General features: G+C 57.0%; 6 protein-coding genes across 6 annotated transcripts; 2 read left to right on the forward strand and 4 right to left on the reverse strand.

Moving 5' to 3' along the window:
* Positions 1–1,147: 1,147 nt before the first annotated feature.
* On the reverse strand, positions 1,148–4,495 carry B0H64DRAFT_385468 (phosphofructokinase-domain-containing protein). The gene is made up of 3 exons (XM_062803076.1): positions 3,374–4,495; positions 2,842–3,309; positions 1,148–2,786 (listed from the first exon to the last, which is right to left on the reverse strand). The coding sequence occupies exons 1-3, from the start codon at positions 4,262–4,264 to the stop codon at positions 1,611–1,613; spliced, it is 2,535 nt and encodes an 844-aa protein (XP_062662061.1). The 5' UTR covers positions 4,265–4,495; the 3' UTR covers positions 1,148–1,610.
* A 2,170-nt stretch (positions 4,496–6,665) lies between these two features.
* Positions 6,666–7,741, forward strand: B0H64DRAFT_453932 (uncharacterized protein; the record flags this gene model as incomplete). Its single annotated transcript, XM_062807253.1, has 3 exons — positions 6,666–6,813; positions 6,952–7,064; positions 7,154–7,741. 3 exons carry the CDS (start codon positions 6,666–6,668, stop codon positions 7,484–7,486), a joined length of 594 nt encoding a protein of 197 aa, XP_062662062.1. The 3' UTR covers positions 7,487–7,741.
* A 572-nt stretch (positions 7,742–8,313) lies between these two features.
* On the forward strand, positions 8,314–10,347 carry B0H64DRAFT_316613 (subunit 17 of mediator complex-domain-containing protein; the record flags this gene model as incomplete). Its single annotated transcript, XM_062800295.1, has 1 exon — positions 8,314–10,347. The coding sequence occupies one exon, from the start codon at positions 8,314–8,316 to the stop codon at positions 10,345–10,347; it is 2,034 nt and encodes a 677-aa protein (XP_062662063.1).
* Positions 10,348–10,440: 93 nt separating this feature from the next.
* On the reverse strand, positions 10,441–11,189 carry B0H64DRAFT_78016 (uncharacterized protein). The gene has a single exon (XM_062808744.1). The coding sequence runs from the start codon at positions 11,078–11,080 to the stop codon at positions 10,535–10,537; it is 546 nt and encodes a 181-aa protein (XP_062662064.1). The 5' UTR covers positions 11,081–11,189; the 3' UTR covers positions 10,441–10,534.
* Positions 11,190–13,497, reverse strand: B0H64DRAFT_78021 (uncharacterized protein). The gene is made up of 3 exons (XM_062808745.1): positions 12,483–13,497; positions 11,607–12,427; positions 11,190–11,523 (listed from the first exon to the last, which is right to left on the reverse strand). The coding sequence occupies exons 1-3, from the start codon at positions 13,024–13,026 to the stop codon at positions 11,299–11,301; spliced, it is 1,590 nt and encodes a 529-aa protein (XP_062662065.1). The 5' UTR covers positions 13,027–13,497; the 3' UTR covers positions 11,190–11,298.
* A 1,788-nt stretch (positions 13,498–15,285) lies between these two features.
* Positions 15,286–17,088, reverse strand: B0H64DRAFT_78052 (poly polymerase and DNA-ligase Zn-finger region-domain-containing protein). Its single transcript, XM_062808746.1, has 5 exons — positions 16,832–17,088; positions 16,638–16,775; positions 16,472–16,576; positions 16,338–16,413; positions 15,286–16,276 (listed from the first exon to the last, which is right to left on the reverse strand). Exons 1-5 carry the CDS (start codon positions 16,900–16,902, stop codon positions 15,542–15,544), a joined length of 1,125 nt encoding a protein of 374 aa, XP_062662066.1. The 5' UTR covers positions 16,903–17,088; the 3' UTR covers positions 15,286–15,541.
* Between the last annotated feature and the right edge of the window lie 197 nt (positions 17,089–17,285).

Here is a 17,285-nt window from a genome sequence, read left to right on the forward strand (position 1 = left end):
GCGGGTAGGCAACGGGTTCGATCGGGGAAAGCGCAGTTCAACAGGACTCCCTCCTCGGCGATGCTACCACCGCCAATGGCACTCACCACCGTCACCAAGCTGACGGGCGCGGCTGCCAAAAGCCAGCGAATTTAGGGGCCTAACCATCTAGACCCGAAGCGGTATCTTTTCTCATCGCACCTTCTCATTCTGGCCCCTTGATAGTAGCCGTTTGTGGATCTAGCCGTTCAGGCAGGAGAGCCCAGACACCATCTGGGCCCATTTTCTACTGACAGGGGCAGCCATGTGGACGACTCAAAAGCCTCTCGCTGATCCGCGCTCTCGGTTGCAGCAGCGCAACTCGGCCCTGCCCGGTGCAGATCGACGGGGCTCCCGCCTCGGGGAGAGGTGCCGATGAGGGGTACAGATTGGTTGACCGGCGGGATTTTGGAGTTGAACAGAGAGGCATCACTCATCCATCACCAACTGTGAACAGAAGACGCAAGCTGTACGCCAAAGGTACCGCCTCCAGGATAGGTAGTCTCTCCCGCTTACCAAGTACAAACCTCGTAAAACCGTTGAACCAAGCTCCACAAGCTTTAATCATCCTCGATCTCGGGTGGATCAATAAACACGACGATGAAAAATAACCCCAAGAGAGAAAAAAGGAAAAAAAGAAACCGGGGAAGCGAGCTCTGTCATTGGACAACACACAACTCGCTGGCTCAAGCAAATGCGTGTCCCCAGCCAACCCCAACGATCCCGCCTTTTCCCCCCCAGGCCAGCCCACCATCCGGTACCACACTAACACCATCCACTCCCCCAGCACCGCTAAGCGAGCCGTAACCTGTTACCAAGCTAACCCCTCAACCCTCCAAACCGGCGGGCAAGCACCCCTGGTCGACCACGCCAAGAGAAACGCTTACTGAGCACACCTCCACCCCGAGCTCGCATGCCCGACAACCAAAGCGAATCGGAATGGAGAGCTCGAGTTCAGCCTTCGGCGACCAGTTGTCGATTTTCGACTTCGACGCTCTCGGCGTCCCCATCGATAGAAGCCTCTCCCAAGCTGCATCAAAGCAAGCAGGGGAGTGGCCCAGTGGTCAGGCTGGGATCAGCCGGGGGGGGGGGGGGGGGGGGGGGGGGGGGTGAGGCGGTTCTTATCTTAAATAAATGTTGTCTCGAAAATTTAAGATGGTTGATACCGGCCGGCATCTTTACGAGGGAGATGATTGACGTGACATCCCGCAAGCGGAAATGCGATTCCAATTCGTGTCTCAGTTGTTTCGATGAGAGGGGGGCCGCAACATTGCAGGGTACTGGGTACAGAAAGGGGGTTAGGCTGTGAAACAAAATGGCAGGAATATCAAGAATCTGTCTGTCTGTGCCTCACCATCCTCCCGGCTTCACAAATACCCCCCTCTAGGCAACGAGATAGATGCACAACAAGGCAGGTAGGAACAGGTGAGCAACAACTCCCAGCAAGCGACACACCCACATCCACTGGTTGTCCCTCGTGTGACAGCACACATGGTCATCTTGACTGATGAGCAAAGAGTCAATCCATTCACCCCCCTTCTCTTCCCAACAGCAACCAAAAAAAAAAAAAAAAGAAGAGTCAAATCCCCCTTTTAGAAACCCTCGATACCCCTCTTCACGTCCTTGGCCTTGATCCCCGTCAGGTCAGACTCCGGGGGGTGGTACTTGGGCCTGCCGCCCAGGATATCGCCAATGTCCTTCATTCCCAGCCAGAACTCAGCCTTGGGCCGGCGGTTGGGCCAGTCGGTCTCCTCCTCCTCGACCTTGGTTACGGGGGTGAAGACGACGCTGGCCCCCTTAATACCGATGACGGTGGCGCTCATGGGGTCATTCTTGACCTTGTTGTGAACGTTGCGGCCGAACTGCTCGAGGTGCTGGATGCAACGGATGGCTAGGCGGACGGCGCGGCAGCGGTCCATTGGCGAGGGTACGCCGCCCTGCTGCATGTGGCCCGGGATGCCCTCGCGGCTCTCGAAGCGGCCGTGGGCCTCCTCGCGGAGGATCTCGGCGATGAGACGGGCGTTGTAGACCTTGGAGGCCTTCTCGTTGATGAGGATAAGGCGGCCTGCGCGGGACTGGCCCTGGTCCTGGGCAAAGACGGATTTGAGGTGGCGCACGTCGGCCGCGAGCATATCCAGGCTAACGCCCTCCTCGGGTGTGTAGACGGCGGTGGCGCCAACGCCCAGGCCACTAAGCGTAGCGACGTACCCGGAGCGGCCGCCCTGGGTCTCGATGACGAAGACGCGGCGGCGCGTGGCGGACGCCGACTGCTTGATCTTATCGCAGTACTCGACCAGCTCGTTGAGGCACGTGTCTGAGCCGAGCGAGTACTCGGTGCCGGGCACGTTGTTGGAGATGGTCGCGGGGAGGAGCGTGATGGGGATGCAGAGGGAGGGGTACTGATCCCTGGCCTTCCGCAGCTGGGACACGGCGTGGAAGGCCTCGAAGCCGCCAATGAGGAACAGAGCATCGAATTTGTAGTGCTCGATCAGATCGGCGATTCTCTCCATGCCGGACTCGCTAGGAAGCTCGCGGTTCGTGCCTATTTCCGAACCGCCTTTGCTTGCCCAGCCGTCCACTTCAAGCCAGTCGAAGGGGCGGACGGCCCCGAGAGGGGAGTCGCCGTGGTGCCGGGCAAACCCAGCAAACCCGTTGTAGATGGCAACCGGTTCGTGGCCACGGGACAGGCAGTACGCCACACCAGCACGGACTGCAGCGTTCATACCGCCGGCGGGAGCGCCGACGTTGATGAAACCGATTTTCATGCGCTTCAACACAGGTCAGTAGTGGAGCAGTTAGGTGGACGAAGATGCTGGCACCTACATCTTTTTCGGCGACCTGCATCTTGTGGTTCACCTGAACGGCTGTTGTCATCATGAAGGACCTGTACTGCTCGGAAAACTCGGTGTCACGTAGCCCCATGGCTCGGTCAAAGTCCTGACACTCTATCGCCTTGGCCACCATCTTGGTTTCCTGTACGGCTTCCATGAGCCCCTTCCTGACAATCTTATTTTCGTTGATGGTAATGACGCATGTGGGTGTGTCCGGTGTAGCCTCTAAAACAGCCTTGACAGCTTCCACGCCCTGCAGCGTTGCCAGCATCCGGTCGTATGCGACGGCGGTTCCGCCACGCTGAACATGGCCGAGGGTTGTGATGCGGGTGTCGAGGCCGAGGCCATTCTTGTCGGCGAGCAGATCCTTCACCATCTCAGGGCTGATCTTGTTTCCCTCCCTATCGAGGGCCCCCTCGGCGATGATGACGATGGTCTTGCGCTTTCCGAGTTTCCGGTGCTATCGCTCTCTGTTAGCTTTTGCCGTCCCAAACCGTGAATGGGCCAAGGAGGGAATCACGAACATGTTCGACAATCCCACACATCTCCTCTCTCCAGTTATCCTCCCTAGGCTTCTCCGGGATAAAAATGAAATCTGCGCCCGTGGCGACACCGGCCATCAATGCCAACCACCCACAATGCCTCCCCATGACCTCGACGACGAAAGCGCGAGAATGTGACGAGGCCGTGGCTTCGATGAGATCGACGGCGTAGCAGACCCGGGCGAGGGCCGAGTAGCAGCCAATGGTGGCATCCGTCCCGGAGAGATCATTGTCGATAGATCCGACCAGGCCGACGATGTTCAGGTGTCGGTAGGGGGCGAGTTGCTCGGCCGTGTACACGCCGGTGTCCTCGAGTTCCTGGATCAGCGACGGCCATTCGGCGCGAAACCTATCAGCTCCGGTGAGCGAGCCATCGCCGCCGCAGATGATGAGCGCATCAATGCCTTCGGCGATTAGGTTCTTTGCGGCGGCCAGGCGGCCAGCGCGTTCGAAGAATGCCATGCAGCGGGCGGTGCCGATCAGCGTGCCGCCCTCGGACAGCCAACCACGCACATCGAGCCATTGCATCCTACGTATTAAGTTGCCGCCACGAACAAGACCTTCGTAACCCTCGTAGACGCAATAGGCCTCACAGCCTAAGTGGATGGCCATACGGACGCAGGCGCGCACAACGCCGTTCATGCCGGGCGAGTCGCCGCCCGACGTCATGATCGCGATCTTCTTTTTGCCCGCCATTTTGGTCGTTGCGGGCGGTGTTTGTGAAGCGAAAGATGGGCGGTATGTGAGCCTTCGTGGGTTGCGGAAGAGAACGGTGATGGGAATGGACAGGAGAGCGAAAGCAAGGAGGGCCCGGAATGGAGACCAGACGATGGAGAAGGGCCGAAGAGGGATCTTAATACTGGATATGGGCATGCTCCAGGCGGTTTGCCTGGGATCGCAAATCCTAGGTCGCGCAGTGGAGGAATCACTTGAAAGGAGCAGCGAGTTACTCTTCTCTTCCTTTGGAGGCGTCACTTGTTGCGGAATCGGGGTATTTTAAGATCGTACGAGGTCATGAAAAGCAACGCGGCGCTCCGGACTTCCTGGGCCGCCTCTCCCTCACAGGAGCTCTTATCTTATCGTGAATTAGCGCGGGGCATATTCCGAGACCGCAGGAATCTGAGACAGCTGGTTTTGCTCCCTGCTTGTTTGGCTATCCGAGGACGGCCAAGTCGGCCAAATATTGATTACACCGAGCGCGGCATGTCTACAATTGGCAGCCTTAGCCATGTGTTTTGTTGGGGTGGCTTAGAAAATTGTGAAAAAGACTTGGGTTAACTGCTCCGTAGTGGGGTTGTGAACGCTGTCACTGAGGGGTTTTACGGACCCAGTATCACCGCAATGACATAGCTCCTTATGTAACCGCGAGGGCGGGTGGGGTTTGCAGAGCAAGGATGAGGCTCTCAAAGCTTGATCGCAATTGAACATGATCAACTTGACAACGTAAGGCAATGGCCTGACAGAGTGCCTAAAGTGACACGCAACATGCGGATCGGACGGGTTGTTGTTCACAACCGGAGGGCAACTCGTGGAATATTAAGGTACAGGTATTTACAAACATACCGATACAGTAGCCAAGGTTGAGTCCATGGCTGCTGTTGCCCTCGAATGATCGTCATTGACATGGATCTTGGCTGAGTGTCTGCCGAAGGCTCTAACTAATTGTATGTACATACCGCTAAGTCCCTTGCCAGCATTTGTAGACTGCTCAAGCCCTCCGATACCCGACCGCTAAACCGAGTGGTAGGCGTCTCCTTGTGATGGAGAGTGCTCTGTTTGGAACTCTGGCTGGGTGACCCTGGGTCGGAATCCGAACAAACTCGCGGTTAGTGAGTGCCCCACCACTTACCACTCACCTGCTTGAAGATGACATGGGTCTTGGAGTTGCGTTGCATCCCGCCTTGCATACACTACTATCCACTGAGCGGGAAAGCGGCCCCTCGTGCCCTTCCAGAGCGCGCGAGTGGTCAACGAAGATGATATCAGTGATATGCAGACCTGGCTCTGAGGGAACGGGTTACCAGCCCGGCAGTGTTCAAATACAAGAGTACCGTGTAGAAAGAACGAAACTGCCTACCTAGGTAGGTCACCTCAGCAGTTCTCGCGTTTATTTCAAACCCAAACCGAAGTTACAAATTGCGTTGCGATATGTACCAGATACCGACCTAGGTACTCAGGCTCACTAATAGGATGGCTCTTCCCCCCTTTCTTTCCTCGCGAAAGCTTTCACGGCGTCCATCAGATTGGTCGTCCTCTCCGCAGTTAACGCATGCTGTTCTGTTCAATGCGGGGATCTCTCTTGGGGCTTTCTAGTCTCGTGAGATATATCATATGTGCTCATAGCCTCATAGGGGTCCATGTGAGCCGCATAGGTATTTTTCTACCTAGACTCGGAAGGCCTGCGGCATGTCTCCGTTCGGAGTCAGCTCCAACAAAACGGTGGGGATGCGGTCTTCGATCCAGATCTCTGAGGGTTTGAGGACCTGGTACCTTCCAATAGGTTGGATGCAAGCATCCTTGAGCTAGCGGGAAGATGTTAGAAAGCTGTTGTACCTTGGGTTTCAAGACTTAACGCATGAAGGGCAAACAACGCACCTCGGCCCCGGACACGCCTCAATCAAACAAGACGATACCCCCAAGAAACTTACTCAACCCAGTAGCCTACAACGTCGGTGATGCCGCAGGGGTAGCGCTTCCAGGAGCAACGAATGGAAACAGCACTTCCACATGGATCGGATGAGCGCCAGGCCGGTGTTGAATCCTTTGAAATAGGCAGCGGCAGTTTCAACCGCTTCTTTGCTGAGCGCGAGACTTTTCTCGTAATCGACGCAATACCAAACGTGATAGCCTTCATTGTATGCGTCACCGACCGGAAGACCATCCACTATCTGCGCGTACATGTACGCCTTGGGCGCGTGACCGCTAGATAGGATGACATGCAGTACACCATCCAAGGCTGAGACATGTGATGTTGCTCAGTTCATCGATGCCACTTTGTTTTCGGTCGCCATCGTGATGGAAAAGAAGCACCTCGTGGTGGCTGGAAGCAATTTGCAGCACTCGAGGGGCGGAATGGGAAACGTCAGGTGAGGGAGGTGGAATAAAGAACTGATACCAGGTTAGAACCGACGATGGGTTGAGAATGAACTTTGACGGCCAAACCAACTATGTAAATAATAATAGGTTGGTACTCGTAGTCCATCACCACCGAGTGTCAACAGCTTCCGACCCGTTGTATCGCTTGGTCCTTGTCGATCTTTCTTTTCGCACCGCTATGGCCGAGATCTCGAGGCTTTCAATCGCCCTGAAGGTGCCTGGTTCTCCGCAGCTACACCCATTCCAACCAAATTCAGTGGAATACAGATACATCGCCTCCGCAGTCAATATCGGACTCTCAATATTAGAGCAGGACCGCAGCATACGTATATTGGCCTCTATCGCCTCGCAATTTGACAACTCTGCATTGGATTCGGCTTCCTTCGGAAACAACGAAGTGGTAGCACGCCGATGGACGAGTTGGTTCGTAACGCAGCTTAAAGCCAACACTCCAACTGTTATAGTGGATGAGACCCTGAACAATCTCGATATTCTGGGACATCATCCTAGAATGCACTGGATCGGCCGCCTCGACCAATTCCCCTTTCGGCGACAACGTTTCCAGCTCAATGCGCAGGTAGGTGCGTAACTACCATCGATTCATACCTAGGTACCTAGGTACGTTTCTCGATGGTTAGGTACCCATTGTACTAACGAAACATGAAGAGAGTAAGGTCCATGGTCGCTGCTGGAAACGGCACCTCTGATGCAAAAAGGCAACGGTTCCGGAACTTCCAGTTCGCATTTGCAACCGTTGTTGTCCACGAACTCGGCGGGCGCATGTTGATTACTTGGCTTAGCAAGGGTCGTCAGGGCATTCCGGGGATCATATCAGCCGCCATATATGATAACGGGGTGTCCATGGAAGAGGCTGGCCCCTGTCTCGAGACGCGGCTCTTCGGCGGAACGACCAAATTTTATCGGGATCCGAGACAGGATGACGACCAGGCAAGCACCACAAACTGTCAGATCACTCGGAGACCTTTTGATTCTGTCTAACCACTTGTGTCCGCAGGCCGGTGTACCTTACCAGATCGACGAAAATGGTTGGGGCTGGAGAATTAACCCACATGTTATCAACCGCGTCTGCAACTACGGTACGTATTTCTCGGGTTATCCGTAACACCTGGCCTGGTGGTCCCTTGAGAGTTGAACGAATTTGCTGACATCGGCACCGCTGTTAGAATTCACTTTCCCGTTTGCAAGGACCGGAGACGTGGTAGATCCGCGTGAAATGCAGAGCATGGCTCGCTGTTCCGACAGTCCAGCTCTATAGTTGGTTCGTTCGCCTGGTCGGACCTCGATACCGCACCAATCGGTGCCTGGTTATTGCGTGCGGGTTTCGCACGTGAAGGATATACTAAACAGAAGCGTAAATAGTCTAATTAGCGGCTGCTTCCTCCTAAGAAAAAGACAACCAAGATAGAAATCAAACTTCTCGATTGGTATATAGTTTCCCCGACCATTTTGGCCAAAAGAAGCCGAGTAATGAAAAAAAGAAGCCGAACAAAACAAAATAAGAAGCCGAAACAAAACAAAATAAAAAGTAGGTTAGGCAAATATAGTTTCTTTAAGCTTTCGAATGACACTGGTTCTGTTTCTCCTGTCCAGGTTTGGTCGATGTTTGCACTTGGAGTCCGGCTGTGACCAAGCGCCAGGCACTGCCAAGACCAACACAAGACGTCATTCGTACAGATTACAGATTACATGGAAACTCGGTGTAAATTACGGCCACAGCTGAGAGGTTGAGGTACACAGCAACAAGGGTACACAGCAGCCGAGGTGGGATCTGCGACTTCGCATCTCCAATGCTCAAGAAACACACCATGAAAAACCGACCATTCTCGCTGCAGCCGCGCTCTGCGCCGCAACAAGGACCGCGATCCATTAACGAGTTCATACAGCGACTCAATGCCGAACCAGGCGGATTCCGCGCCGTTAATTCGGCCGAGGTGCGCCAGGAAATCGAGGCCAGCCAGAATGAAACCGATGGCGACAACGACGTCGACATGACCGGCGAGGCCTCTGAGGCTGGCAGCGACATTACCGAGATAAAAAGCATCGCCACTGCCCGCGACGAGATTCTCCGCGCGATACTCCAAACTCACCAAACGTCACTGTTTTCCCTCGACTTCATCTCCCTTCTCCTCTCCAAGGAGAATCCCGCCCAGGCTGTCACCACTCTCAGCACTAACCTGCGAGATATGGTCGGTATCGGGACCCTCGGTGCGACCATGCTCGACACTCCGACACCGATGACCCAGAGCAGGGTGTCCGATCACAAGATGGTGGCCATCGGGAAGCGCCTGGTGGACTTGAACAAGGCTGCGGATACCGCTCTGGCAACATCGAAGAGGCTGCAGCGGGAGATTAGCCTCGAAACAAAGTACTGGTCCGAGGTGCTGGGCGTTGGAGACGACGGATGGCAGACCTTCCGGTTACCCCATGAGCCCCAAACCCTGGGGGTCAAGTTCGGATTCTCCAACACTGCCCCAGAGTTCAAAAACAGCGGCATCGCTCCCTTGAGAAGAGCAGAAGACGGGTCCGTCAAGCTGGAACACGGGGCCATGGATGGCGGCTCGAAACGTCTCCAAGCCAAGATCCTACAAAATGGTGTCGTTGTCGGGAGGTCTTCGCTACCACAGCCCCTACCCCTTGACGCTCCACTCCAGGACCGCGTCAAGGAGTCGCGAGACACCGTCTTTGCTCAGGAGCTGTGGCACGAGATAAACCGAGAAGCCCGCAATAAGCTGGACAGCGTTGTCACCATCGCAGAATCGACCGCTACCTACAACCTGGATAACACAACGACCATCTCTCTCCAGCTCGTAACCCTCGGCAACGAGGAAGAAATAACGACACAGCACCCCGGAGCCCAGGACGCCTTGGCGAACGAGTTATGCACCATTCTAGGCCTCCTACTCAGCAATGCGCACCGGGCCAACGACCTGAAACGGTCCGAACCCAGCGTCAAGAAGGGCTCGATCCCTCCATACTCCCTGTTGAGGCCCCTCATCGCCTATCACAAGTACGGCCATTCCGTCCAGCAATGCGCCGAATCGCTCACAACCTTGATCTCCGTCCTCCACTCCGCCGGCGTCGCCTCCTCCATCACCATGAAAGAAGCCCCGCTGCGGCCCCTCCCAGGCAGCACGACCCCGGCCTCGACATCCCTCGCCACCCTCCTCCTCAAACCGCCTCCGGTGCAATTCGACCTGACCATCACGCCGGCGTCGCGGCTGCGCATCCTGCTCAAGCCGACCCTCCTCTCGGGCGCCGCCTACTCCGTCTCCTTCCTCCCGCCCCTCCAGCAGCAGCAGCCGCCCAACTCGCCCGTCAACCCGCTCGCCGCCCTCTGCCCCACCGCCGCCGACGACTACGCCGACCCGGCCAAGCTGCTCGGCTACCTCTACGACGCCGTCCCCTGCGCCCTGGCCGCCGCCTACTACGAGCTGGCCATCACCCAGCAGCAGTCCTCTCCCATTATTGACGGACAGGGCCCGAGCCAGGGGCAGGGCGCGGAGGCGCTGTGGGGCATGGACGCGCAGGGCAAGGGCATCGTCGACCTGGACACGGGCGGAGAGTACGGCGTGCGGTTCGAGCTGGTGCGTGACCCGGCGACGGGGCGGTTGGAGCTGACCGCCGAGGGGAATTGTCTGGAAGCGGGCGAGGCTGAGGCCGAGGCTGGGATCAAGAAGGAGGAAGATGGGAACGGGGACGGGGACAGGGACGTGAACGAGGGAAAGATGGACGGTGGGCTTAGGAAGGTGCACCACGAGTGGAGGTGGCCGGGCACCGAGCTCAAGGCTGGCGCGGTCGCTAAGCAGACGCTGAGTAATGGGCCTGGGAATAGGGAGTGAGGGGGCCTGTGTGTGTGTAGTTGGATAATATTTGCGGATATCTTCTCGAGGGTGGACATACTGGGTACACGGCATATTGCAAGCGAGCAGTCTTGTCCAAAACAAGTGGCAAGCATCTCGAGCCATCTGGATTACTAGAGTACACAAAGATACGAGTCATCAAGGAAGAACTAAGCAACTAGTCGAGCTAGAAACTATTGACGTGATAAGTGATCCAAAACACCACAGCTAGGGGACGCAAGCTATCCCCAATCCGAACGCAAGCAAGTCCCATATTTCGCAACGTAACAAACAGCAACGGTCTAATCGTAATCATCATAACTACATGCCTAGCTAAGCTACACCCCAGACAAGATATGTGCCTCGCAGTACAAGAGTCTAAGTAACCAAAAAAGAACAAAACAAAACAAAACCAGAAGATACATCCATCCATCCCCTCCTCCACGTACACATCCCACATCCCACCACCCCCCGGCACAAAACAATCCAATTCAAAAAACCAAAAGCATCTTATTCTTTTGTAGGTCATCAGTGTCGTTAGGAGAACATGAACATGCCGGTAAGGGTGAGCAAGCGACAAGCAGAACGGGGGAAGAAGCCCCCCCGATCCCACCCACCGCCCAGAGCTCATTAGAGAAAGCAAAGCAGCAGCAAAACAGAAGATGCCAAAAAACAAAACCAAAAAAAACCAAAAAACAAAACGCAAATGCCAAAAAAAAACAAAGAGATCCATCAGTCATCATCAGTCAGTCAACCCGTTGCCATGCTCCCCCCACAGCCCACCCTTCCCACCAACCACCCAAGCCCAGTCTAAAGAATCATCAGATGCGTACGCTCGCTCGCTTCGTATCACGTCATCACATCATCACACTTTGCTCGCTCGCTTTTTGCTTTTGCTCAACCACACCCCCCACAAGGGAATAGGGAGTTAGGGTAGGGGAGAGATGTTCATCAGTGGCGATACCCCCTCCCCGGGTGGCGGCTCTCGTAGTGGACCTCGCGCTCGACGACGCGCTCGTCCTCGTAGTCGACCGAGTAGCGGTGGCGGTGGTGGTGGTGGTGGTCGCGGTGGGCGTAGTCGTCGCGCCAGTCGCGCTCGTAGGCGATCTCGCGGGCCCGCTCCTTGCGCGCCGCGCGGATGCGGTCCGAGAGCTGCACCAGCCGGAGCACGTCCTCCTGTGTGGGGTGTTAGTTGGGTGGTTTGGGGGGGGTGGATTGGGGTGTGTGATGGGTGGGGGGAAGGGAAGGGGGAAACTTACGTAGGCTAGGTACTCGACGATGTAGTAGAAGAACTCGGTCTCCTCGAAATCGTAGTTGAGTTCCTGGATGGCCTCGCGGCAGACCAGGTCCTTGGTGATCTCGGTCCAGGTGTCCGGGCGGGCGCGGGCCGGGGGCGTCGAGCCGCGGATGGAGATGCGGCGGTCCGTCACCTTCTCGATCTCGACGTCGCGCTCTCGGCTGGCGCCGCGGTCCTTGTCGACGACGTGCACGCTCAGGCGCCTCTCGCGCTCGGGCGCCGGGGCGCGCAGCTCCGTGAAGCTCGTGGTCGACGACACGGCCGAGCCCTTCTCCTCGCGCTCGGGGACGAACTTGGCGCGACGCACGCCGCTGTACTTTGCCCACGTCACCTCGGCGCCGGCACCGCCGGCACCGTCCATGCGCACACGCTCTGTCCCGGGCGGCACATCGATGATGGCCCAGTCCTTGGTGATGCCGTTCCAGGCCTCGCCCATCTTGCCGCGAGAGTCCAGCTTGTTGGTGATCTCGTACGCCTCATCGCTGTAGTCGATGGTCGGGGGAGCCGCCGACTGGGCACGCCGGGTCCTGGAGACGCTCCGTCGGCGCTCAATGTCGACGTGCAGGTGCTTGCGGTCGGACTGAACGACAACATCGTCCTCCCAGGTCTGGGCGGGACGCCGTGATGGCCGCTCCCGAGAGACGGACCGACCGCGGCCGTGGGTGTGGGAGTGCTTGTGGATGTCAACTTCTGTCTGGCCTCTCGAGGTGTAGATGTCGATCTCAGTGTCCCGGTGACGGACGGGTGGGGGCGGCGGCGAAGGGGGACGGACTGCCACGACGCCTGGCGGCGGAGGTTAGCGGGCAAGTCTCAATGATAGCATAGCAAGTAAACCCACCGTGGTCGATATCCCGGTAGTGCGTAATCACTTCTCGCTCCACCGTCGGCCCCTTGATGACCTTGGGTGTGGGCGGGCGCGGAGCTGGGCTCGGAGCACGCTCCTTTTCCCGCTCCGTGATCCGAATTCGCTCCCGTACATCGGTGTCGGGCGAGGGCGACCGTGACTGCGGGAGGAAGCGAATCCTGTCGGCGGGGCCACGGCTGGACTCTCTGGCGATGCGGCGGAAGCGGATATCCTCTTCAAGTCTCCTCGGCGGCGGGCTGACGCTCCTGGCCCGGTGGATTGTGCGGGATGTGATACGAGTCGGGGCCGGGCTAGGTGACCTCTGGCGGGGCCGCTCGACGGTCTCAACTTCTCTTTGTCTGAGGACCATTTGGCCCGGCTCGGCCCGCCTGTGTTCCTCGCGCATAAAGGCGGGGACGCGGTCATTCACCCGCTCGCGCTCGCGACGGATGTCGGCATCGTCATATTCCCGGACCACGGTGCGACGACCGAAGTCTCTGAGCTCCCGCTCGTCGAAATCGACTCGGCTTCTCGACATGACTGCTGCTTGCTACTGCGGGCGTTGTTTCTGGGGTGTAAGTTGTGGCCGACCGGCGATCGGGTGGGGCAGGTAGGTAAAACGGTTGACCTGAAAGAGGGCGGGGGAGGGGCAGCCTTGTCGAGCAGAGCAAGAATGGATGAATGGCCAGATAACCCGGCAAACAACGGTCGAAGCCCGGTGTTTCGAGTGTGTTTAAGCTGCGAGAGAGAATGTCGAGATTTTCGTGCGGGTCGAAGAAACCGGCGGCTGCTGCTGGAGGAAAATACTAGTTCAAGCCGGCTGAGGGGGGGGGGGCTGTGACGTTGGTCGGACGGGGTAGGAGGGGGACTCGTGGGCGGGAGCCAAGGCGGGGCAGCCAATGTGACCAAGGACCTTGGCAGACCAGCCTCTTCTGGGAAAGCTGTCACTCGAGAGGGAGGACTCGGGATTGTCTGTGGGTGTGAGATGGTGGTGCGATGGAATGAAGCCGCAGGGTCCCGGCCGGTATTAAGAAAGGGCGGCCAAGGCAATCGAAAGCTGCGAATCGGTATGAGATGCCGCAAAACAAAAAGGGGTCGCAATGACGGGCGCGTTGTTGGCCAACCTGGTCGATAGTTATTCTTGAAGGCGGAGGCACACTGGACAGCCGTTTTCCTTGCCGCACGAGAGAACTGGGGACGAACTGGGTTGGCCCAGCGAGTTTCAGGGTCGGACCCGGCTGGCGAAGCTGGCCAATTGTTCGGGATTTAATTTGGTCTCGAAACCAACATCGTCATCCCACAGCTGCTGCTTCGGGGTCGCAGGCCACTCCCTGCGCCCTAGATCCGCGCCTGCCTTGAGCGCTAGCAGCCGAGTTGTCAGTTCATGCTGACAGGCTGAGACCAGACGAACTGTTGGCTGCATCCTCCATGTACACTGTGCATAAGCGCCGGATGATGCAGTGATATACAGTGTAGAAATGTCAATATTTACACTGTGATTTACCCTCCCACAATTGTGCAAGAGAGCAAGAAATAATGAAATAACTAATGAAATCGGGGATTTGGGTGTCAATTTGCGAGCATGTCATGCCTCAATTTCTCAGGAAACCCCCGAGCCCGCGAGAAGGTGAGACAGCAGCAAGCACAAACTTGAGTTGCGTTGTGTGACACAGGCCGTCGAAACGCACACGAGGCCGCCTCAGCAGGTCTGGTCGTTGCTCAGCGGTCCAGTGGGGCCCCGAAGGAGGATGTCATGCCACTGACGCCTTGTCGCAGGCACTCTTCTTGCACGCGCCAACCAAGACACACATTTGGGAATCTGACGCTGTGTGCTACCGAGAACCATGACAAGAGAGAAACACGCCGGCCAATCACCGAGCATACGCTCTTCCGCTTGCTTTCGGTCAAGCTTTTACGTTCCGCGGAACCAATAGGAAGGGTTTTGGTCCCGGTCATACCTCCATATGATCATCATCAGCCTGGCGGCAGCCGGCCGCATCTCGTGTTGCTCGAGACCTGCGCTTCTTTCGTCGGTTAGGTTGGGCATCTACACTAGCCTCGCTGTGAAACAGGCTCTCGAGGCAACTTTGACCTCGCGCTTGCAACAAAACGTTGAGTTGACGCCACGAACTATTGGTCTTTGACAGTGACGCAATGTTGCATCGAGGCCACCCTTCCAGAACCAGACCAAGCCTCTAAACCAACCCCAAAAATTATTGTCGCCAATCGCATCGTAAAGGTGCCCCCGAGCCGTGCCTGGGCGGACCACAACGATTGACGACCATCTTGAATCGAAAGTCCTGCCCTGCCTTTCCTTCTGTCTTCGAGTAGACCCTGGTGGCGTGTCCGAACCCGGAGGTCAAGTAACTGAACCCGAACCCGCCGGCAACTTGAGAACCTGTGCCTCGCCCAAACCTCCTTGTTGGTGGTGTTCAAACCGACAAAACCAACAACCCACATGCATGCGGCAGGGAGCGGCGCAACGACCGGCCCGGCCCAGCGCCCAGGCCAATGTAACCCGTGCCACGCATCTGTTACCATCCTTCCACCAGATTGCCGAGGAGAACATTGTAGAACGCCCCCCTGCCGTTTCGTTTCATCTCTATGCCGTGGTGTGCTGGAGGGCGACCACTAGGTCTAGGTAGTAGCCACGGAGGCCAGCCGCCGCCAGCCCGCATAACACAGGCCACCAAGTCAACGGATGGGAAGTCGGCACACAATTTCATTATAAGCCCCCTTGGCGGGCTCGCTCCCACGTTGCAATATGATACAGAGACGCTTGTTGCCGCACCTGCGCCGTCCTCAGAAAAATGCCACCTCCAGACTCCCTAGCTAAGCCGAGAGAGGGCAGTTAATACAGGATCTTGCCGGATAGCCGAAGAGAGAAGAAATGCGAGGCAAGTGATTATGCCCTTGCCGTACAAGGGGTACAGTTTAGGTAGTCCTGGATGAGAAATTGTTGCAACACCTTCAAAGGCCCCGCGTTGCCTCGCTTAAGCGGCTCTGCGACTGATCAGCAACCAACCGGTGAATATTCCACTGCGTCTCGGTACTCACGCCTTTCTGCCGCGTCTCTTCGGCGCAGGGGCAGGCTTCTTCTCCACAGCCTTGCGACCCCTCTTAGGCTTCTTGGCCGGAGTGGACTCTTCCTCCTCTTCCTCCTCGGGCTCGGACTCAGGGGCGGACATCGGCCCGGAATCGGCTTCCGACTGCAACTCAGATTCCGGCTCAGGTGAGGGCTCCTTCACTTTCTTGGCCCGCGCGGCCCTCTTCTTAGGCTCAGGCTTCGGCTCCGGCACTTCGTCGACTTCGTCTTTGGCAGCCGCCTTGGAAACACGCCTGGCCCTAGCTGCTTTCTTGGGCTTCTCCGGAGTCGGTTCAGGCTCTTCCTCTGCTTCGCTCTCCCCCTTGACAGCCGCAGCAGCCTTGGCCCCACGCTTTCTCTGCGCCGCTTTCTTGGGCTTCTCTGGGGTCGGCTCAGGTTCTTCCTCCGCCTCACTCTCCTCCTTCACAGCCGCCGCAGCCTTGGCACCACGTTTGCCCTTCGCCGCTTTCTTGGGCTTCTCTGGGGTCGCTTCGGGCTCAACTTCCTTCTTGACAGCGCGCTTCGCCTTCTTCGCCGGGGGCGCCGGCTCGTCGGCTTCCTCATCATCGGCCTCAGCCTTCTTCCCACGGCCACGCTTCGCGGTTGCCTTCTTGGGTTTGGCCTCGTCCCCAGACTCAGGCTCGACCTTCTTCTTCTTGCGCTGATGGATGCCTTTTTGGCCGGGTACATTCATCTCGGGATCCTGCGACACCCGTGTTAACCAGTTACCCTGGCATAAGAACACAACATAAAAGTCCACTCACGCCATTGAAGTCCTCGGGGTCGATATGACCTTGGGTGATAACCCGCTGGATTTTCTCCCGTACATCAGGATGATCCCTTCTCGCCGTTAGCATGGCCACACCCTTCCCCACGCAAAGGAAAGAGCTGCACTTACTCGAGATCCTCCCAGCCGTCAACGGCATCCCATCGGTACTCGCCATCGGAGTCCTTGCCAATCTCGTTCTGCATGTTCATGACCTGCTCCCCCGAGACACAGCCCCTAGCGAGAAGTCATCGTCAGTTACTCCCTCTTTTGTCACTATTCTCGAACGGTCACCTACCAGTGCCTCCACTGCCAACTGCCATGCTCGTGGATAGTGACCCAGGTGCCCATGCGGATTTCGCCCTTCATGATCTTCTTGCCTGCATCCTTGCAGGCCGCCACCTTGCAACCGGCCCGGTTGTTGGGCGAGATTTCTGTCCATAGTCAGTACGCTGGGTTATTCATTCAACCCCATGCGTGGCTGCATCCCATTGTAATCTGCAATGGTCGAGCGAGTCGGTGTTGCGGACGGCGGGCTCGAAGCTCTGATCTTGAAGCTCCATCCGGACGGAGCTTCACTGCTCAGGGATGAAAGCTCCAGCAAGCTCCAGAGCATCGCTGAGTGGCGCGGCGTGATCGATGAATTGAATGGGGAAAAAATAAGGAAAAACTTACCGATGCGATAAGACATCTTGACAGTAAATCCACCTGAAAGATTGACCTTCCTAACAGGTGCTTCTGGAAAATCAGTGATGAAAAACAAGATGTGGTCGCTGGTCTGGTGAGCTCGCGTTTGCTGAAGACGTTCCGGCGGTCAGCGGCGCAAAGCAAGGTGCGCGCGTCAGTGGGGCCGCGATCTTCAGGTTGGATATTCTTTGTCCTGCACGGTTTGAGGAATCAGAAATGCGACAGGGCAAAACTTTGATGGAAAGCTGATGCACACCTT

The sequence above is a fragment of the Chaetomium fimeti genome (genome assembly GCF_033439085.1).
Source record: "Chaetomium fimeti strain CBS 168.71 chromosome Unknown B0H64scaffold_2, whole genome shotgun sequence".
NCBI lineage: Eukaryota > Fungi > Ascomycota > Sordariomycetes > Sordariales > Chaetomiaceae > Chaetomium > Chaetomium fimeti.